At 33.3% G+C, this 23,209-nt stretch overlaps 2 protein-coding genes across 4 annotated transcripts; one reads left to right on the top strand and one right to left on the bottom strand.

Moving 5' to 3' along the window:
• The first annotated feature begins 367 nt into the window (after positions 1 to 367).
• LOC102581159 (squalene synthase) lies at positions 368 to 10,587 on the top strand. Of its 3 annotated transcripts, none has more exons than XM_006361946.2 (14): positions 368 to 764; positions 1,096 to 1,138; positions 1,754 to 1,843; positions 3,272 to 3,347; positions 4,221 to 4,290; positions 4,873 to 5,016; positions 5,114 to 5,218; positions 5,391 to 5,537; positions 6,042 to 6,117; positions 6,571 to 6,659; positions 8,885 to 8,976; positions 9,050 to 9,095; positions 9,189 to 9,258; positions 10,108 to 10,587. In XM_006361946.2, exons 1-13 carry the CDS (start codon positions 570 to 572, stop codon positions 9,249 to 9,251), a joined length of 1,236 nt encoding a protein of 411 aa, XP_006362008.1. In that variant the 5' UTR covers positions 368 to 569; the 3' UTR covers positions 9,252 to 9,258; positions 10,108 to 10,587. The 3 variants fall into 3 exon arrangements, with proteins under 3 accessions (XP_006362008.1, XP_006362007.1, XP_006362006.1); XM_006361945.2 differs by having other exon boundaries at positions 10,120 to 10,438; XM_006361944.2 differs by lacking the exon at positions 10,108 to 10,587 and adding an exon at positions 9,793 to 10,077.
• Positions 10,588 to 11,004: 417 nt separating this feature from the next.
• LOC102580820 (SH3 domain-containing protein 2) lies at positions 11,005 to 17,592 on the bottom strand. The gene is made up of 10 exons (XM_006361943.2): positions 17,349 to 17,592; positions 14,947 to 15,063; positions 14,301 to 14,370; positions 14,057 to 14,208; positions 12,756 to 12,857; positions 12,380 to 12,580; positions 12,225 to 12,287; positions 11,970 to 12,125; positions 11,805 to 11,879; positions 11,005 to 11,382 (listed from the first exon to the last, which is right to left on the bottom strand). Exons 1-10 carry the CDS (start codon positions 17,406 to 17,408, stop codon positions 11,266 to 11,268), a joined length of 1,113 nt encoding a protein of 370 aa, XP_006362005.1. The 5' UTR covers positions 17,409 to 17,592; the 3' UTR covers positions 11,005 to 11,265.
• Positions 17,593 to 23,209: the final 5,617 nt, after the last annotated feature.

The following is a 23,209-nucleotide window of genomic DNA, read 5'->3' as shown; positions in this document are numbered from 1 at the left end:
GTGTTAAGTAAATACGGCTCTTATAATTAGGCTTTACACAAACCATATCAAAGTAGAAATCACACCCTACCACTTTACAAATAATTTTATAATGTTTGGTTGAATACAATGCTATATGTGGTGAAAGGGTTAATAATAATAATAATAATAATTATATAATTATTAAAAATTAATTATTTATATACAAAAATCCCAGAAGTGATTTATTAAAAAAGATTTGAAAATGTATTTTTTATTATTTTAACTATTTTATATGCAGATAAATAATTCCAAATTTTGTAAACAAGAATACTAAAAGTTACAGCAGTAAAGATTCCTTTAACGTCAGACGATAATATTACACCATTATACACAGCATAGGTATAGTCGTTTCCACAAATTCATTATTCATTAACTTCTTCATATATTGTCATTTTGCAAACGCTCTCCTCTACCGAACACTCCCACGCCATTCCCTCTCTACCTTTGGCTTTCTGGATTTGTTTTCTTCATACATCAACACGTATTTGTGTGTGATTTGATTGTGGATCGGTGATTGATCGGAACAGTGTTTGAATTTGTTGAGAAGAATGGGAACATTGAGGGCGATTCTGAAGAATCCAGATGATTTGTATCCATTGATAAAGCTGAAACTAGCGGCTAGACATGCGGAGAAGCAGATCCCGCCGGAGCCACATTGGGGCTTCTGTTACTTAATGCTTCAAAAGGTCTCTCGTAGTTTTGCTCTCGTCATTCAACAGCTTCCTGTCGAGCTTCGTGATGCTGTAAGTTTGTGTTTTTCGTGATGCTGTAAGTTTGTTTTTTCTCTTCAGAAAAATGTTTTCTCTGGCATTTATGCTATAGCGCTTGCGATTCGTTAACTTTCTGATTGGTTTTCAATCTGTTTTAAATTTCTGTGTGTGTGCTCGTATATTCGTTTTGTAGAAGTTTGTATTTTTGCTTAATTAGGAAGAATTTATATTCTGTTTCTGTGAATTGATCGGAATTGATATAATCTATTGTTATTCCTTTTGATTTGTGTTAATTTGCTGGATAGTTGTGTTACTATTACTATTGTTTTGAATTTGTTTTTAAAACTTCCATTGAACGTTGCAGGTATGCATATTCTATTTGGTCCTTCGAGCACTTGACACTGTTGGTAAGCTCGTTTACTATCATCTAAATTTGTTTGTACTTTATGAATTCTTAGGAGATATGAAACTCAGAAAGCAGATGACTGGTATTAGTTCTTCATTTTTGTGCAAAATTTGGTGTGATTAATTTAGTAATTTAGTCTTCTAACTTTGAAAGAGTAGGTTGAATCGTTGATTCAGTTCGTCATACTTATCTTCTATTGCTTCTTGCGAGGAACGAAAGATGACGACAGAAGGAATAATAACTTGTTGAAAACTTCAACCTCTTATTTATCAAAAAGAGGAAAAGAAGCAAGTTGTTCTTCCTTATAAAAAAAAAGAAGCAAATTGTTCTTCTCATACTAGGTATATTGGTATTTGATATTTAGTTTATATGATACGAGTTGCCTACCAGCTTCCTGTTGAACTCTTCTTGGTTATAAACAAGTTTTGACTAACTTTTATTGCTTAAATACTAGTATGAATTATCATATGCTACTTACTATTTCATTTCATTCTAGACATTCATAAGGTAGTTTTTAGGTTGTAATCTTAGTTGATTCAAGGGTTGTTGCACTCATATTTTTGAGTAACACATAATTTGCTTATTTTTCATATTTGGATGTTCTTATTGTGGACAGAGGATGATACCAGCATACCCACCGATGTTAAAGTACCTATTCTGATCTCTTTTCATCAGCATGTTTATGATCGTGAATGGCACTTTGCATGTAAGTCTCTGAATGCAACTTGTTGATCTCCCTAAATTCTCAATATTGCTTCTCTCTTATAATGAGTGTGCTTTTGCAATTGAAGAATCCCAAGTTGGAAAGACTTCAACTACTTTTTAGAGGTTACTAAGGAAATTATTTTGAATAAGTCAGATGGAAACCGATGCAAAATATTTCACTGTCTACCCAAAAATGTTTTTCTTTTGCTGCACATATGCTGCAAGTTACCAATGATCCAAGATTCACGTCATCCACTGTTTTCTTGCACATACTGCACCAGTCACCAGCGGTCCATAATGCATTTCCCTCTTCTCAAGTTGTCGTCTGTCAAAACACACTTTGCAAAAGGCCATAGCTTCCTCTTGAATTCCCTATTTACTACCATATTAGAGACACTGTCGACATGAGTCATTCAACACCAAACAATTCATAATCCTTGAAATCCTGTTAAAAAAAGCACAATTTCTAGTTACTGAATTATATATGTTGCAGCACACCCTCTCATGTGTGGGTTTGATTCTTTTTCATGGGCCAAACACATGGAAATTTATTTTGCTTTTCTTTTTAGGTGGCTGTGAGATTTGAAATAGGGTCTCTTTCTCTCTAATATCATGTTGAAGTCTTATTTAAAAACTTAAATTGTTAGAGAGAGCACACTATTGATTACTTAATTATATTATGTCTCATTCTCAATAACCTTTTGATTTTTTTTAAAAATCCATACTTTAGGGGGGAGGGGGATAAAACTAAAGACCCTATCATTACTAGCTCATCATCTGTATGCTGATGGCAGGTCGTTGTGATTTGTATTGCTAGTTATACTGTATACATTTGTTGGTTCATGTATAAACATGGAGGAGCTTTCACATCTGAGGGCTGGCCAGCACTTAGACATTGACCTGAATAAGATAATGTGTAAAGTTCTAGGACATTCTAGTGGGTCCTCTAATCTAATTTTTCATTTGCTCTGGGTAAATAACTTATGTTGATTTTATTTCTTTCGCTATACAAATAGTAGGATGCCGATAGGGAAATGAGCTTCAAAATCTATGTTTTAACCCTGGAATGGTTTCCGCATTATTAGTGGTTGTAATTGGCTCTTTTGTCAATTTTCTCCTGAAAATGTCTTGACATGTTGGCCCAATGGGTGAACCTGACTCAAAGGTAGGATGCTAAGGGGAAGGGAGCAAGCTAGGAATCTTCTGAAATTCATATTACTTGTTTATACTGAAGTTTCTTGCACTAAATAGAAGCTCTTTTTCTCTTTCATTATTTATATTGGAGTTTCTTTTTCTTACTCTAATCTTTTGAAATGCACATTGCCCTCCCTACAAAGACATTCTGTCTAGGGTGGGACCATGATCATTTTTTCCCGAATAACTTGAAGCATTATAGACTGATTTCCTAATCCCAATTTTAACATGTTAGGTGGTACGAAGGAGTACAAGGTTCTCATGGACCAATTCCATCATGTTTCGACTGCTTTTCTGGAACTTGGTAAACTGTGAGTTCTTACCCAGCTTTTGTGTTTTTCTGATACTAAGATTTTGCTCAATTGAAAGGTTACAATCAGCATATTTTGTAAAGACATAGTTTTTTCCCCAAGAAATCCGTCTAGGGCCACCCTTAGGACCAACAACAACATTCAAATCTCGGGATAATGGGCGCTCTCTTCTGACCTTAAATTTTGGTATAAAATAAATAGTTAAATCAGAAATCGCTCGAGTGTTCTTATGATGACAATTTAGAAGCCCCTTTATACTTGGAAACTTGTAAAAAGTTTCATGAAATAGTGAGCGTGAAGCTTTCTATCAGGGATTTTAGGATATCATTTTGCATGAAATAGATATCTGTTCATCACTGGACAGGGTTCTTGCTGTTAGAACTAGAGACTTTCTTGGGTCTTATTTTCTCATTCAAATAATTGCTTTGTGCAAATTTCCTGTTTGTGATGGTTATTCCCTGGCAATCCATGTCAAATAACGACAAGTCTCACATCATTCGAGTCAATATTCAGAAACACAATAAATATAATGTAGCAGTATGTCCTCCAGAATTTAAACTCTTTTGCAAGGCTTGGAGAATTCCAAACTCAACTCTCAATCCACGTGACCTAATGTGAATCAGAAATGTTACTTATAAGTGGTGCAGTTTCCTCTGCCCTCCTCAACCCTAAAATCATATTACTTATGAAACAAGAAATGTGAACTCAGATTGTACTCTGAATTTCAAAACGTATAAACTCTGCGGGATTACATTGGGTCTGATATCTCCAGACTCCACTTGTGGGATAACATTGGGTATGTTGTTTAAACTCTGGGTTCCTTTTGTATGAGTAGTAGGTTATAATGAAGATTATGTTCTTATATCTGTGCAGTTATCAGCAGGCAATTGAGGACATTACCATGAGGATGGGTGCAGGAATGGCAAAATTTATATGCAAGGAGGTATGCAAGATATACCAAAAAGAACAAGATCAAATTTTCTGATACTCACAAAATGCAATTTATACTTGTTTGCTTTTTTCGTTTGTATGAATTGGCTAGAGTCTCAAGTTTCCCTTTTCATGCAATTCCTCGTCTTCAAGACATTGGATTATTCCACCTCTTCAAAAGTATAAACCATGGTCTCTTCTTCAGTACATTATGATTGGCGTGGTTACTAGTATTTATGCTATTTGAGATTAGGCGTCCTTTTCACCCATATATTCCTTGGATATTTTACTGGAAAATTTTTGGTATACGAAGTTGAGCATTGTTAGCCTGCATGAATACTATGATATTTGTTGAATTATTGTCTCAGTCTTTGTTTGTTAAGCAAAACATGGCTATTAACAATAGAAAACAAGTACATGTTATTTGGTTGACTAGCGGTAAATCTTGTTAGGTTTTGAGAGGTAATTTAAACCTTTAAGCGCGCCTAATGTGTAGGTACTTTACCGAGCTAATAATTTTTTGCTCCAAGCTTCATTTCTACAATGCTCTTCAATCCCTCTGTGTATTTCAGCTTCAATAAATCTCTTCCTGCAGGTGGAAACAACTGATGATTATGACGAATACTGTCACTATGTAGCTGGGCTTGTTGGGCTAGGATTGTCAAAACTGTTCCATGCCTCTGGGACAGAAGATCTGGCTTCAGATTCTCTCTCCAACTCCATGGGTTTATTTCTTCAGGTTTGGACCTTAACATGTGTGGCAGGCACAACTGTCGTTCGTTGAGATTCTTCTTTGTTGAGGGCACTAATACTAACATATTTGCTATATATTGCAGAAAACAAACATTATCAGAGATTATTTGGAAGATATAAATGAAGTACCCAAGTGCCGTATGTTCTGGCCCCGTGAGATTTGGAGTAAATATGTTAACAAGCTTGAGGTTTGAGTTCCTCATATCCTTGGTCTTGTATGAATTTCTCATTTTGTTTTCCCCTGACATCATAGGTATCGAATTAACTTGAGTGCATGGTAGCAAGTGCTGTTGTTTGGTCCAAGTCGAAAGATGGGTTTCATTTTATAATTTAATTGACATCTCTGTTTATTTCCCACAGGACTTAAAGTACGAGGAGAACTCGGTTAAGGCAGTGCAATGTCTCAATGAAATGGTCACCAATGCTTTGTCACATGTAGAAGATTGTTTGACTTACTTGTTCAATTTGCGTGATCCTGCCATCTTTCGATTCTGTGCCATTCCACAGGTATATCCTCTTGGTTATTTTCTAGGCTTTCTACTTTCAATTTGTCTATCAAGCTAAAAGCTTCCTACATGAAGACATTTCTTCTACCACAGTTGATAATTCCTTTTTTAACTTTTTGGACTTCCAGTTCTTGTTCTTCCCATCTATTCATTTTTTGAAGAAGTGTTCCTAAGATGGAACTTTATGTTCTGTGTTTGGGGAAGTGCTGATTTGACAGAGTTTGCTTCAGCAAATTTGGTACTTCCATATTGTCTTGTTGCCATGATTGATATTGATGCTTGGTTAATTGGCCATGGAGTTAAGTGTGGTGAATGAATAGATAGCGTACAATTCCCTTTAGCGATCAAAAAATAAAATAGATTGTGCACATTTCTCTAAATATGAGCTTGTAGGCTGGGAGGAAGAATTTTTACAGCGTCCAGAAACAATGTTTTTACACTAGTAATTTGCTAAGCATCCTTCTTTACCACACTTTTGCCTTGTTGTGTTGTCTAATGGTATCAGGTCATGGCAATTGGGACATTAGCTATGTGCTACGACAACATTGAAGTCTTCAGAGGAGTGGTAAAAATGAGGCGTGGTAAGAACTATTTTTGTCAACATGCATTTCTTGTGACTTCATACCCGATTGCGATCTGACTCCTTGAAGTTCGGCCATTTTGTTTTTGCGTCCCATCCTTTTGACAATAGTAATATTGTCATATGCAAAATGACTTTCTTCCTCTAGAACTCATCATGTAATTGAGGGGTTTTAATCTTAAACACTGTCTACTGTATATTCATTGGTTGTATAGGATCTAACTTCCTCGCCTTATGGTCATTCTTTCAGATCTTTCCACATCTCCCTATATCTATGTATTATTCATGCATCTATATGTTCTACTACATTTGCAGATTGAAATTATTTATAATAGATTTTGTGTTTTTTGAATATTATTGTGGCTTCAGTTTTTAATATATCTATGCTTGTTCGGCTTCTTAATATATCCATCATACCCGTCATAATTAATAACTTTTGGTTTCTTCTTTCTAGGTCTTACTGCTAAGGTCATTGACCGGACCAAGACTATGGCAGATGTATATGGTGCTTTTTTTGACTTTTCTTGTATGCTGAAATCCAAGGTGTGGAACTTATTTATTTCTGATTATTCCTAATAACCCAGTTATAATGTGATAATGTTGAATTTGCTGGGTCATATTGAGGATTACGCCTTTGTTTTTGTTCAATGCCAACAATCCATGTCTTGTCTTGGAAGAAGTATATGCGCAGTGTGCCTTTGTGCCTCTTAGGGGTCGTTTGGTAGGGAGTATTAGGAAAAATAGTCCAAGTATTATGTGTGGTATTATTTAGTACTATGTTTGGTAGGAATTTTGGGTCTATGTATAACCAATCCATGGATTAGTTATACACCCTACATGGTATTATAGGGTGTATAACTAATACCTTCCATTTGGTGGTATTAGTTCTAATACCATTGGACTAATCTAGGTAAAGACAAAAATACCCCTCAAATCCTTTTAATCATTTTGTTTATTTTCTTGATTTTATGTTTTATATTTATACTAATAAATTTATTTAAATAAATTAGCTTACAAATTTTATTATTTAGATATAATTTTTTGTTTCTAAAATATGAGTTATTTAATCTATTTATTATTAATATAAAATATTATAATCCGACTAATATGCTAATGTTGATGTATGAATTTAAGAACAATTCATAAGTCAAATATTGCCTCCTAACGGAAGTCCATTAAACATTACACAAGTAGTCTAAAACAAGAGCATATATATATATATTATATATAAAACATCTCGAGTATAAAAATAGTTTAATTTATTTTGCTATATTTTTTTTAATAATAATAATTTTAGTTGAGTAATTTCATTGATACAAAATAAAAATTTAATAGGGAAGTGTTAAATGGCCAGAATTATGTGACTATAATTTGGCCAGAATTATAAAAAGACTAATTTAACCTTTTTCTCTTAAAAAAACATCCAATAATACCATGTAGGGTGTATAACTAATCCATGGATTAGTTATACACCTTACATGGTATTATAGGGTGTATAACTAATACCTTCCATTTGGTGGTATTAGTTCTAATACCATTGGACTAATCTAGGTAAAGACAAAAATACCCCTCAAATCCTTTTAATCATTTTGTTATTTCTTGATTTTATGTTTTATATTTATAATAATAAATTTATTTAAATAAATTAGCTTACAAATTTTATTATTTAAGTATATAAATTTTTTGTTTCTAAAATATGAGTTATTTAATCTATTTATTATTAATATAAAATATTATAATCCGACTAATATGCTAATGTTGATGTATGAATTTAAGAACAATTCATAAGTCAAATATTGCCTCCTAACGGAAGTCCATTAAACATTACACACGTAGTCTAAAACAAGAGCATATATATATATATATATATATAAAAAAAAAAACATCTCGAGCATCAAAATAGTTTAATTTATTTTGCTATATTTTTTATTTTTTTTTTAATAAAGAGTTTTTTTTTTTAATTTATTGATACAAAACAAAGTTTAATAAATTTTCTCTATAAATTATTATAGTTGTGTGACCTTTTGAGATATTAACTCCAATTTATTAAGATGACAATTATTTACTCTCAAATAATTTAAGTGAGAAAATAGTAAACATGACAATCAAATTTTTATTCTCCTAGCTAGTTAAAATGCTATGAAAAAATAATATTGTCCGTCAATTATCTACCTTGACCCAATTATATGAAATAGAAAATCCCATAATAACTCAAGGGTATAATTGGAAAGAATTTTTTTTGTAGAGTTTTTAAACCACACACAAAACTAGGTAAGAAACAATGAACCAAACACTTGATAAAAATAATCCCTGCATTACTAATCTATGCATTATTGATCTTTGTACCAAACGACCCCTTAGTGTCTATCTGGACCCTTGCATCATGCTACAAGAAACCTTGTGCATACAAATGCCTGTCACTCTGTAGATTTAGAAGTCCTCTTCCAGAAATACTTATTGTTGTTTGCAAATTAGTTATCCCAGTAAACTCTCTCTCTTATGTACAACAGTGTAGTTCAAGAATAGAACAAATTAGTACACTTCTAAATGTAACATGCGCCTATTATAATACTGATATCTCTTAGCAATTGAACTGATACATCTATCATCTATTTGAACTGGTGGTCAAAATTGGAGAACCTTTTGCTCAATGGCCAATAGTAATGGGGTTTCATTCCGTCTGCTATCTGTGTTTTTTTTTTTTTATATCAAAGTTCCCCTTCTTCATGTAAAGACTTGCCACTAAAGCTGCCTTGTTATTGTTTTAGGTTAATAATAACGATCCAAATGCAACAAAAACTTTGAAGAGGCTTGACGCCATCCTGAAAACTTGCAGAGACTCGGGAACCTTGAACAAAAGGTTTGTACATATTCTAGTTGCTCTCATCTTCACAATTCTGTGAATATCAACTAATGCATGTACCTATCAACAGAAAATCTTACATAATCAGGAGCGAGCCTAATTACAGTCCAGTTCTGGTAAGTGTTCAATGCTCTGATTGTTTATTAATGCTTTAGATACAATATGTCTCTCGCATTAGATGTTTTCTTATTCTCTCAAATTTACTGCAGATTGTTGTCATCTTCATCATACTGGCTATTATTCTTGCACAACTTTCTGGCAACCGATCTTAGACCATTTGTAAGTATCTAATCATGAGATACGTACATGCCAATTATTTAGATGCATGCCTCGTAGTTCAGAAATATACCCTCTATGCACCTAAGCTTTTGACTTGATGTCTAATGATAAGCATGTGTATCATTATATGACCTTTTTTTTAATCTAGCCTTTAAACAATAAGCACAGTAATTTTCCAAATTATGACTTGTATTCTCTCTTTTCTTTTCTTTCTATTACCTGCTATTTAAGATTGCATTGTTTTTTTTAACGAACACAAAAACTTTTCCTCCCAACTTAACCCAATTCCTTTTTAAAAAAAACCACCACTTTCCTCCTAACCTTGAACGTATTTGACAACTAATTTCGGTTATGTCATTCTTCTGCCATCACAGATTTCCAATTCTAAGTGAAAAATGAACAAATTATGGAAAATGTGTATCAATTTAAGGATAACTGTGTTAAGAGTCAGTCAACATAGAGACATGGAAATTGTATCCCTTTCAGTTTTATGGTGGAGAGTTTTAACCCGGATTTATTTGTCCTGATTTGTAGATTGGTCTACAAAAATGAAGTATGGTCAAGGAAGACAGCACAAACTCTTGGCCAATTATGTACTGCTAATTGTTATGTTTGTATTACTATGTTCATTAAGTTAATAGTTGCATCTTCAACCTGACTAGATAATTACGAAAGCCTATTTATGGCAGTTAGTTTGGTATGTATTTGTTTGCAAGCTAGGAAAGCAAATTCCAAGTGTTGTAGAGTCGTTTTTCCGTAATGCACATTTCATTTTAATACTCTGTCGAATTTTGTGGTAAATTGACGTATTTACAGAGAGCCGTTGTATTTGGACTAACACATTTTCAGAGGTTTTCCCAGAACTGGAAGCAAATTGCAGTTGAGTGAAAATGAAATGAAGAGTGACGCCCTTTTTACGCATTTATTTGAAGGGTGACTAGTCTCTTAGTGGGTGCAATATCCCTTTTACTTGAGGCGTTAACTTAAATGTGAAGAAAACAATTCATATTTGTATTACTTGAGGACCTTTCCTGGAACGTTGATGTTATCCTTATCTTCATCTGCAGTCTGCACATAATAATTTTCCGTTTCTATTAAAGATGGTGTGGCCTAGTGGTTAATAAAGTGGGAAAATGACTATGAGGTTTCAAGTTTGAATACAAACGCTATGTGATTACTACCTATCTATCTCCTAGTGAGTATAGTTAACCCATGTTAGTGGAAGGTAGCTAGTACTGGTGGAATATTGAAGTGTACACAAGTTGATCCGACATAACTGTTATAGGAAAATTTCTAGTCGTGCTCGGAAGTGAATTGAAGGGTTTAATTATCTGATGGTTAGTCAACTAATAGTTATTATCTCAGAAAATCACTTTTCTTCTTGATACGAATTTTCTTCATCAAAGAAACAACATTTTGAAATAATAACTATTATTTTAATGTACACGTGAGAAATCAGCTCGTGAATTGAATATACTAGGACCTAATCAAACTACAGATACGCCAGCTTATCCTGTCCATCACTCTTTTCTGCTTTTCCGAATGAGAGTTGTTGATTGTGGAATTCCAGTAGGTTAAAAGTGTTGTGGAGCCATCACCCATGTTCTGGCCTTGTGGAGTGTATACCAACCTGGCTACATTCAAAAGGACCAAAGCTTATTTTATACGATCTTTCTTATCTGCTAAAGGGATTATTTGCTCACATTCTCTGAAATCCAATATAAAACGGGACCAAATTATAAGGAGTTGCGAGAGGAACAGATGTTACTAAGATAGCTATTGCTACAAAATTAATCACAACATACAACAATAATCTCCAAGTCCTTAAAAAGAGGAAATAACAAAATCAAATAAACCATCAACAAAAAGAAAAATGAAAAAAACACCCCTATAAGGAGTATTTAAGGGGACAACATAAAGAATGTTACAAAAAGGCAGCAACGATTGCAAGCAGCAGAAGATACAGAAATCTGATGGCTCCTTTAGAATAAAAGAAATCCCTGCATTTCAGAAAACTTCGGCCACTTTGCTAGCTAGGACGCGATCCCTTCTTTCAATGTAACCAAAAGGGAACCATCCTGCTCTGCCCTTGCATTCACCTTCGGCCCAACCATTGTTGGAAACCTGCAAAAACCAATGTAACACACTAGCTAGTTATCTATAAGAGATTTGGACAAAATCAACCATTTGAAAAATATACACTGCTGCAGTTGACAGAGAGAATTCTAGCAGAACACAGATGTTACAGCACAGCCAACTCCGAGATAGAACATCACTCTCTCAAACATCATATACTTCTACAAGTCTATTAGCCGTAGAGGTTGCCAATATGCAAAATATCAATTCAGATCAGTAGGAGTTGAATCACAGGCTGAGGATATTCAGTAAAACACTTGTAACTGCTATATCAGGCACGGGCACCCAAAAACTTCCAGAAAGTTATCCTTTTGTTTAAAGTCATTTCTCAAGTTTAGATGAGAAATACCATAAAAACATGACACCACCATGCAGAAGTGAATCGAGCAGAGCAAAATAAACTAACAAACCTTGCGAATAACGATATATTCTCCAACAGACAAATTAAGCTCCACATCAGATTCAGCTTGATATGGGTACATGACCTGTTACCAACCGAGAAAGAAGTAAAGTTATTGAGCACTCAACGAGTTTGGTAGATTTATTTCATCTACTTGAAATTTCAAAATACTCACTTCTCCGAGAAAGTAACCCATATTATCAGTTGATCCATTCTGTACGGGTGAAGTAGAGACACCATTTACTTCTTCATATGAGGGAGGTGGAGGCATAGTATCCACGGGAGGAGCAGGAGCAGGAGCTGCTTCAATACGCTGGCGCTCTGATAACATCTGAATCATAAAACAAATTGCTCTCAGTTGCTCAAGTAAAGTGGGAAAATAAGTGGGAGTCCATCATATTCAGAATTTTTTTAAACAAATCACACGTACCTCGGCTTCTAGCTGATCAAGAATCTGAAGGATTCTCTGATGGTATGACCGTTCTGATTCAACCTAATCACAAAGATGAAAAATGGCATTTATAATAGTCAAATTTACTTTATGTGGCGTCTTTTAACAGCACACAGCTCCAGGAGGATAGTTACCATGGCAATCAATCGTTGGAGAGTCAATCTTTGCTGCTGAGCTTCAACAGCAGCCATAGCTGCTGCGGCTTCTTTTCCTAATGTATTTGTGTTTGACTTCAAGTCATCTAGCTTTGTTTCAGCTGCTTCCAGTTTGTATGCCATGTCAGGATGACCTGTTCCTTCTCTCAATTTAGCTTGTCGTCTGGATACTTCAACAGCCTATCTAGGTTAGTCAGAAAAGAGAACTGGCATCTAGCAAGTGCAATTAACTGCTCCAACAATTTTATTATCATCAAAGTAACTTAAAACAACACATTATGTGTAAGAATAAATTGCCACATAAATTGTTTTGAAGTCCCGCCTTACAATTTTAAACAGTGAAGCAACTAAATACCTGTGCTTCTGCCTCTTGCCGCATTCTGTCATATCTTTGAGCAAGATGTCGAGCATCTTCCAATGGAGCTCCCATCACCATGGCCCTTAATGGTTCTGCAACCTGGAAAGACAACATCAACAGTCAAGTAGATGGCTTGAAACAGATTGGCATGCCGGACAGAGAACAATTGAAGGGTCTTCACACATAAGTCCTAAACGGTTAGACCAAACTGAAGTGTCTTTCTGAACTTCAACATAAGTGAAGAAAAGGATACTCTCTGATCTAAAATAAATAACATTTTCTAGTGCTCATCAAATCTTTGCTGATACAAATAGAACATAGGGAACCAAAATCATCAATTGATTGATGCAGCGTGATTTTGGAACCTTAAAGAACATTGTTATCTAGAGAAACATATAAATCCACTTCATCTTTGATCTAATGGGACAAAATCCAACCCCCTTTTCTTTGAATTACCCAAAGAACTTCAAGTACGACCAAGGTCAATCTCAAGAACCTACAGCTTTACACTTGACTTCATTTATTGTAACGAGGCTTAATTTAGCCCAAAACAAAAGCTTTAAACATGTCCCAGGTTCATGGAAGACTAAAAAGGGATACCACGTGACAAACAGATGATATAAATAAGACATCTCCAGCTTGGTTTGTGATGTGCAAGGAATATAATGAATACCATTCTCCGAGTTTCCACTAGTCCTTCGTTCATTATATTTGACAGAGTGCTCGGCATTTTAAAGAAACTGACATTTTCTAAAAGTTAAAAAAGAACCTAGTATGAATTTGCTCATATTGCTGGTCCCAAGCCTGGATAAAGAGAGGATTGCATTATGCTTCCATGTAGCATAAAACATGTCAATTTACAATAAACTCTCAGAAAACATAGAACGTTTAATAAAAAAACTACAACTATATTTCCCCAGGAAAATCACGCCATGGCCAAAACAATAGATGGCTTAGCAGAAAAAATGGTCCCCGACAATAAAAAGGTTGTTACAGTACAAGAAGTACTGGTCCAAAATGATTCTCTGCCTAATTTGATGTCTGGATTAGAAGAAAAAAGGAAGCACTTAAGAAGAGCGATATACACATGCACAAAACATAGAAAGGTCCCACAAGACAAGAAGAATTTTATGAGTACAGAGTATTGTTGGAGCCAATTCATTTCAATTTCTGCCTAATACTAAAGATGAACCACAAAAAATATGCATCCAAAATAAGAATTAAATAGATCTACTTGTTCCAGGGAGTGACATTATATATAATTGAGAAGGTTACAAAAATGAGACTATCTCATTAACCTGTGTTCCAAGGGCTTTCAATAGATTCCCTCGCTCCTTCTCCATCTGAGCACGAGCACGTGAAAACCCTAATGCAGCTTTTGACAATGTAGTACCACTTGTACAAGTATTTTCAGCGCCATATTTCCTACTATCTTCTGACAGTTTAGTTCCTGTTGGAGAGAAGCCCATGGTGGTCAACAGATATGTAAGCTTAGCTTTTGGCCTTAAAAAAACAATCATCAGGAAGAGATCAGAAAATGACCTATTTCAACTTGTTTAGACCCAGTAACAATATAGCCTTCAACACCACGGACAATATCCCTTTGAAAATGCTGCATTTCAGAAGATGACAAATGTTTTCTTATTCACGCTTTAGCTCAAAGATTCTGTATATGTATCTCCAGTTAGAAAGGAGAAGAAATATAACTAGGAACGAAAGAAGCGGTTTATATAGGAACAAAAACTAATTATTTTTGTAGGTGTAAATATGAAATTTAGAAAATATCTAGTTTTCCTTAGAAAGCAAATATTTAAAATTAGAACAAAAAGAACTTAGATTAGGGCAGAAATGGATTTTGGAGGATTTACATAACCAATCCCAACTCATTTTGAATTGAGAAGTAATTGACTGGTTGGTTGATTCAAAGTAATGCAACTAAAGCACTACATGTATGTCTGTATGTGGCATAGTTCATCTACAATAAGATTCTATAAATGAGAATATTCAAAACTCTGATTATGTAAAACTACAATCAAACAGATATACCATGCAACAGAAGATAAAATGTGAGATTAATTAAGAGATTACATCAATTAATATGCAAGTGAGACTCAACTTCCTAATCTCAATGCGAAGGCCTCCTACAAATCAGGGGGAAAAGGGAAAATTATCAGCTAACAAGAGCAACCTTTGCAGCACGAGTGGATATGTAAAGCCTTTCGAGCTTATGATGCTGCTGCATCTCAGCTTCATCAGTCACAAGATCTGAACCATATCCCCCTGCCCCAAACTGCTTGAGGACAGCCTGAAAGGAGAGAAGTGAAGAAAATATTAAGGACTTTCAAAAACAGTAATTTGATCAATTGCAACAACTAAATACCAGAACTATGCATTAAAAAGAAAAGCCTAAAGAGCAAAGATTTGAGATCAGATATAGATGATTGGAGCCACAAACATGAGGTCAAAGCTAAAGCTGGACAAGCTAACCTGGATCAAGAATCTATAAATGAAGGAGCTTGATAGAGGCCTTGATAAATATTGTGATGGAAATCATGGGCCACAAAATAGATATTATCATAATGTAAGTAAGACTTTGAACTCAATCTTCCAGGAGACTAACTGACCTCCTAAAACGTTTCTTCTCGAATATTAATTTCCTAAGCTATAACTATAATACAAGAAAATATGACTCAATCTACTATAGTTTGCAATATTTGGACAAGTAAAATCACTTCATAAATAAATTGAAGAGCATTCAGAAGTTAGTTGCAAGATTGTTTACAAGAATTTGAGTACCACACACCCAACCTAAAATATAACAAAGGGCTTCAGGTTCGACAATTTCAATAGCTAATATCTCAAAAGACTGAACAAAATTATAAAAATATCTAATTAATTTAGCCTATTTAAAAACCAAAAATCAATAAATTGAACTGATCAATGTACCTTCCCAGCCCACCTGCCTTCGACTCCATACTAAAAACGTCAATCATGAAGAGACATCACGATTACCCTCCACATACATTCTTGTGGTATAGGGGAAAATTAAAAGATTTGAATGAAATTGTTTTTGTGACAACAAGGCATGGCGTGGAAATGAAATCTTTATATAATAAAGTTCAATTATTTTGGGAAATAAAAGCCTACATTCATCATGGCTTGGACCCCATGGAATGTAATTCAATATATCATATGCTTTAAGTCCCATCACCCCAAATGTAGGAGTAACTTGTCTGGTCTTATCGTGCATTCATTTAATTATTTTTGTCACGAAACCATTATCACCCTACTAAAAACAAATATACACACATCGTAGTAGAATTAGAAGTTCATAGAATATATTATTGTTTGCTTCTCAAGATTTAACGCACTTGAACCTTGATCACTATATCAAGACATATTTTTTCACTATATGAATATGGGAAGAATTATAATTTGATATATGTTAATATAATTTTCATATTGAATTTTAATTGTATGATAATAAATTAATATAATTTAATTTTGCTCTAAAAATTAGTAAAATTACTTTTTAAAAATTAAAACGTGACTAATTGAGATGGATTGTGGAATATGTAAATGTATCCTAGAAATTAGTAGTAGACTTCCATGTTGGAGGTCTCAAGTTTGAAACCCCTTGCCAGCGAAAGCAAGGAATTTGCCTTCTGGGTCGAGCTCGTCGCACCGGGCTTGCCTAGTGTGGGTTACCTCTCCTATGTGGTTTGCAAGCTATTGCATAGGAGTGGGGGTTACCCTGTGCGCACCCAAAGGGTAGCGGTTGCAGGTTTCCCTTGTCATCAAAAAAAAAAAGAGTGCCAAAGGCAAGTCATAAGGATTTCATAGTGTAGACATTTCAGAACAAACAATGCATTCTCATCTCCGTAGATGATGCGTTTATCCCCTCAAAGCATCCAAAATTCCTAGATTATCAGGCCTAGCAAAAAGCATAATTGCCCACAACTAGGGATATTTAGTACACATCGCATTATTTTCTCTTTGATTATTTTAACAATATTTTTCCTTGAGCCGAAGATTTATCAGAAACAATCTCTCTATCTCTGCGGTAGTAGTAAGGTCTACCCTCCCAGACTCTACTTTGTGGGATTACACCGGCTATGTTTTTGATGTATATTTTAACAATACATCAAAACAAATTTAAACTTTTACTAGCATCAGTCCACAATAAGATATAATACACATAATCGATTATCATTGGGCATTACTAGGATATGATACTACTTTACCAGTGATAGAAAATTAGTATTTTACATCTACTTAAAATCAATCAAAATAAATTTCACAAAAAATTAAAATTACCAAACACTAGATATGTAAAAGCTACGGATACACATGAATCAACAAATAACTGAACAAGGAAATAAAGAATATTCAAAAACTGAGCTAGAATACACCAGAACAAGGCACGATTCTCACAGATCAATGCAATCACTGAACAATTACACGATAAAATTCAATACAATTAGCTTACAACGGATCAATACATATACTACACAAACATCAAAACCTACAGAATCTACGAATTACAGAGTAACAAAATGCTTATATGTAGAGAGAGGAAATCGATCGTACTTGCTGTTGCCGAGCGACCTGTTCCCTGAGCCTTGTAGCTTGCTTTCGGATCGCTTCCATTGAAGAACCAAGAGGACCTTCAAAATCTGTAGCAATTCAGAGAGATTTGAGATTGAGCGATTAGGTCCGATTCGTCGGAGCGTGATATACAGCCAATTTTCGAAATGAGAAAATTCGAATGGGATTGTTTCGGAAAATAGGGAAATATCACTTTGAACAAGTTCTGTAAATTGCACTATTTCCCCTGAGGTTTTTGAACAATTCAACAAGTTGCCCCTCTTCTTGTTATAATTATTTTTTTTTAAATGTCTACGGTATAATTTTATTTTATGTGAACCTATTTGATTAATCATTTAGCTTGAGAAAGAAATATTCCTCAAGCAATATATATATTTTTCAACATGCCATAAAAATTGTAGAGATATAACATTTTTGAAACGTGTGATCTTAAATATGTTATAATATTCGCATCATCATAAAAGCTTGTAGCTAGTGAGTGGAGTGGAAAGTAAGTTGATTTTTAAATTTTTTTTTATAATAAATGAAAAGGTTATTATTTGTGCCTATTTTGCGTTTTGGAGCGAATAATTACTTAAAATAAAGACAATTAAGGTCGTATGTAGTATGTATTTATAATAATACCGATTAACTCGCTTAGTGAAAAAGATACCAACCCCGCCAATCAAGTATCGAAAAAATGAGAGGAAAATCAGATATGAATAAGGAATAAGCAAGTCTCATTCAATCGATTGATACGATCTTGAAAGCACAAGCAATTTTCTTTTTTTTTTCTTTCGATTTATTCGAACCTAACAATATTTAAATCACAAAAATTGTTAGAGCACTATTATTATTTAAAGGGCTCTGCTCATATATAAAGAGTGACATGATCATTGGTTTTTTTACATGCAGTAGCTAAAGGAATATTAATCATTTGTTCAGGTGGAATATTGATTTTTCTAAAATAGTTGTCAATAATGTTGCTGGCTTGCTGGGTGATAACATTTGTTGTAATCGCAACGAGTATGTCTTTCGGATATGATTTTGTGTGAATTATGATATTTAAATACTCCTCGAATCTATTTTTCAACTTCCGAATTTTCTATTTCAAATTTGAATTGAAAGAATGAACCACGTCATAAAACAAACAAAAGCGCAGTTCAATTTATAAAATATCCCTGTGATAACGTCTGGGAAGGGACACACCCTGAGATGTGTGATGTAATAAGTTTATCTTAATGCAAGAAATACAGAGTGTTTCCATGGCTTGAATTTGTGGCCTATAAACTACACGAAGACAATTTTATCATACAGGCTAAGGCCGAGGATATGAGTAAGCCGTGAACAAATAGCCCAAAACTTGTCTAGTATGCTCAATTCATTTCAAGGAGAAAAAAATAATTGACAAAGGAGTCAAATCATAACAAATTAAATAAATCATGTTTCTGACAGAGTACTATGAAAAGATCAATTAAAAGTTAGCCATGTAGCCCTAATTAACAAAACTTCTTGGATGCAATTTATTCCAAACCCAACTCACCCAAAGCTGGGCTGACTTGATATGTTACACTTACATGGACTGGATTTGATACTCTTTAAGTCATGGAACCTGTTTTTTCCTTTTTGGATGAGTTAGGCCGATCGGTCAAAAATAATTACATTTGTTATCTAGACGTACAAAAATACATATATTATTTTGTAACGAAAGTGTATATTTTACGTACGCCATTCATTAATATACAAAAAATATACATTTATTAGCTATTATTTTGATGTGTGGCTATTTATGTCAATTTCTTCTCTTTTTTTCTTCTTCTAGATTTAGGGCCTATATGTGTGGGTTGTGGCGACCCACAAATTCACACATTAGGATACATACTGGTTTCACACGATAAGTTTAAGTTCTATAGGATTACAATACATGAATAATTCATCTCATATAATCGCTGAAAGTCAAAAGTACCCCTACTAATTTTGAGCATGAAGTTAAAGAAGATTTATGGATTAGAAGTTCATTTATGAGAATAATATCTTTAAATTTTCAACCCAACTGGAAAACAACTCCAAATTTAATCTGAAATATCTTAATTTTACCTTATGTATTATATTATCTAGTTGTTTATGTCCTCACCGCTAAAATATTAGAGCTCCCGCATGAACCAGATAAACGCTATGTATCAAATACTTGGAGAAAAGTCTAAGCTTAAGGTGTTTTCAATAATTATTTCTAAAAAAATATCATTCCGAATCTGTTACCTTGGTTACAGGGGAGGACCTAGAGTGGGTGAACCCCCTCGGCAAAAAATTACGTTGTATATTTAAGGTATTTTTAAGAATTTTTATGTTTATATGTTGATTTTGAACCTCCTGAATATAAGATTAGAGGTTGGTTTAGTGGTTGAGGGGTTCAAACCTCAAATCTCAAGCATTGCTCTTTTTTTTTTGGTACCCTCTTAATGAAAATCCTGAATCCGCCACTGTTGATTATATCCTTACTCGAGTCAAAGACAAATATGAGAAAGTCTAGCTAACAACAAAAATATGGAGGATCCAAACGTGCAACACAAGATAAATTAATAAGTTGTTTCATATAATAGATGGCCGACACAAACGATGAGTCTAAAAATCACTCTTTTTCTAGTGATAATAGTTTATATTAAAGTCCCATCTTACTAAAACTGTAATTATTTAAAGTGGAAATACAAATAAACTCCCACTTCGGAATTTAATGAGAAATATATGCTGCATATAACAGTGGAGTTGTAGTTATAAATTTGCGTTTATTTACTATGGCTGATTTTTAGGACTACTAGTGCCTTTTAAAAAAATTTAGTTGATTTTTCTTTTTTTTTTAAAAAAAAAAAAAACTCTCCCTCCCTCCCGTAAAAAAAAAGGAAAAAAAAATATTCTTTAGTATTTCTTTTAACTAGAGATAATTTAGCTTATTTATTTTTATTTACTACTACTTTTTTCTATTTAATATTTTTCTCTTCTGCGCCATATTATTATTTCTTTATATTTATGATTTAAGGATGAAAAATAAGTATACCTTAATTTTTTAAACTGATAATTATTTATATTATATATACTTATTTAATAAGAACAACAAGTAAAATAGATCGAAATGTATATAAGCATCTATATTACAGTTGACTTTCTAGTTCTAGTAGTACTATTTTAAGAAGGATTGTATAGTGGAAGTGGAATGCCTGCCAAACACGAAAAAGGAAAAAAAGGAATAAAAACACTTGTTTTTCATTTTCTTGTTATTGGATTCCAGATTACTCCTATCTTAGATGTGTACAATGTTAACATCAACCTATTTTTTTTTCTCTTTTAAAAAAAAAGAATATATCATTTGGAATTTTTCATTTATTTCAATTTTTGCTAAAGTACCAGACTTCGCTGAAAATTTCCAACAAAAAAAATGTCATTAAATTAGCAAATATTCAAAGACAAATTTATTGAGATTTTTTTTTATGAAAATAAGTTCTTTAAAAATAAAAGAAATTACTTCCTTAATAAAAGTAATCCACCACCCCGTCCTCATATTTTTGGGTTGAATGTATACATATGCTTTGAAGATAATATTTTTTAGTCGCATATCGAACACAAGAAAATAAATAAACAATCATTTATTTTCTTAATTTTTATAGAAGTATCGAACACGCCATATATATAAATAATTTCAAAATAATATTTTGTATTTATGACCGAATACAACAAAATAATTTAAAAACTCATTTATTTTTTGATTTTTTTTTGTCGTATCTAACACGTGACCCAGGGGCGAAGCCACATATGTGGTGTGAGGTTCATTCAAAACCCCTTCGATAGAAAATTATCTATTATATATGATTTAAATAATAGTTTAAGTATATACAGTAAATGTTAAATTCCCTTCCGTTAATTCATGTGTCTACAATAATTAAATTTTAAACCCTTTTAATAAAAATTTTGACTCCGCCGATACACAACACACAGTGGGTAATAATACTATCTTGTATCAGTATAGCAATTGTATAGAAGTATTATTGTTTTTCTCACATGACATGGCTTCCCCACTCCCCACCACTCAATAATTTATTTTTAATGCATATCTACTGGGAGTAGTACTATATTAAAGAATAATTGGCCATATTCATCAAATTGTGGACATGTGAGTTGTGAGTTGTGACTAGCTAGTCAAATAAGGTTTGGTGATAATTAGGTAAAATTGATGTGAAAATATGCGTACTAGTAGTTTTTTGCAATGTACGTAAGCACAATATGCCTACAGTACTGCAGTATCACAATAATAACGTATTGTTATGTCTCAATTTCTAATAAGTATAAGTTTGAATATCGAAATAAATAATGCAAATAACTTTAAAAAATCGTAAATGTTTTAAGCCAATTTAAATATAAAAAGTCAATCTTTTAATTCAGCTATCAACTTTGGACAATTATGGACTCCCAAAAAGTGGTATCAATTCACTATGATTTGTAACTCGATAGTAGTCAACTGTTCGCTATACATGTATAACTAGATTAATGCTAGTCTTCATGGTTTTAAATATGATTTCAGAATTAAGTTTAAAAATAAAGAAAATTTTAATACATCTCTTATGTGATTTATAAGAGCTACACTGATTACGTGGGTGGATTAGGAAATTTACCTTGGTCATGAAGGATATTATCAGTCTCATGAAACACTAATTTGGAGATTAATGTGTGTCACCAAAATCGTTACTATGGCCTACCAAATGTCCAAGCCCATAGACTTTTTATTTATTTATGTCTATGTATATTTTCAAGCAGTGGCGGATCCAGAAATTTTATTTCATGGGTGCTCAATTATTTTTAGTTTGAGAATTGCTATATAAAGTGGGTGCTTAGTTAATACATTTGAATAAATTATTAGATATTACAAACAAATATTAGTGTTTATTGCAAAAAGCAATGGATGCTTAAGCACCCATAATTCATAACATACATCCGCCACTGTTTTCAAGCTACGAATAAAAATAGTAAATCAATACATAATCAAACCCCACATTGTTCTGCCGCCATCTCCATACTTTTGACACCAAAATATTGACGATAATATTGATTGTTTGGCTAAACTGGCTCAAGAATACTTTAAATATCGAGTAACATATTTCGTTTTTTTTAATCAAACAAAAAAAGATCTTTTTAATTAAATAGGAAAAAAAAGAAAAAAAAAATAGAGAAAAATATAACAAATACTACATGGCTGACATCTAATTGGCGGAGAAAAGACGTAGGATGCAGGCCAGACTTTTTGTCGTTTCCAATCGTGCTAGTTTGTGGAAGACTTTTGACTAGCAATTTTTACAACGGAAAAGGCTCAAAAATACCCTTGAACTATCGGAAATAGCTCACATATACCCTTAAACTATATTCTGGCTCAAAAATACCCTTCCGTTAAAGTATTGGGTCACAAATACCCTTACTATTAACAGAGGTGTGTTAAGTGCCATGTGGACGCCACGTGAACGCCACATGGACGCCACGTCGATGCCACATAAGCACCAAACAACTCTCACCTCCGCATAGACCCATACATCCTAAGTATTAATTTTGCCCTCATTTCTTTTGGGACATACAATTTGACCCACTCTCATTTCTCTAAAACTAGTATAATTTGACCCACTCCGCATCAATCTTTATTAGAAATTAAGATGTATAATTGAACATAAATTAATTTAAATATCTAAATACAATATTCTAATAAATTGAGGAAACTAACTACGTTAAGTCTTAGTTTTTCAACTTTTTTTTTTATTCGACACATTTACAACCTACTCATATCCAATCCATTAATCGTATACGATAATTGATGATAGGTACAAGTTTTT

Source organism: Solanum tuberosum, unplaced genomic scaffold (genome assembly GCF_000226075.1).
Source record: "Solanum tuberosum cultivar DM 1-3 516 R44 unplaced genomic scaffold, SolTub_3.0 scf00377, whole genome shotgun sequence".
NCBI classification, from domain to species: Eukaryota; Viridiplantae; Streptophyta; class Magnoliopsida; order Solanales; family Solanaceae; genus Solanum; species Solanum tuberosum.
Note: the sequence above shows the minus strand (reverse complement) of the source record. Positions and strands in the feature narration are given on the sequence as shown.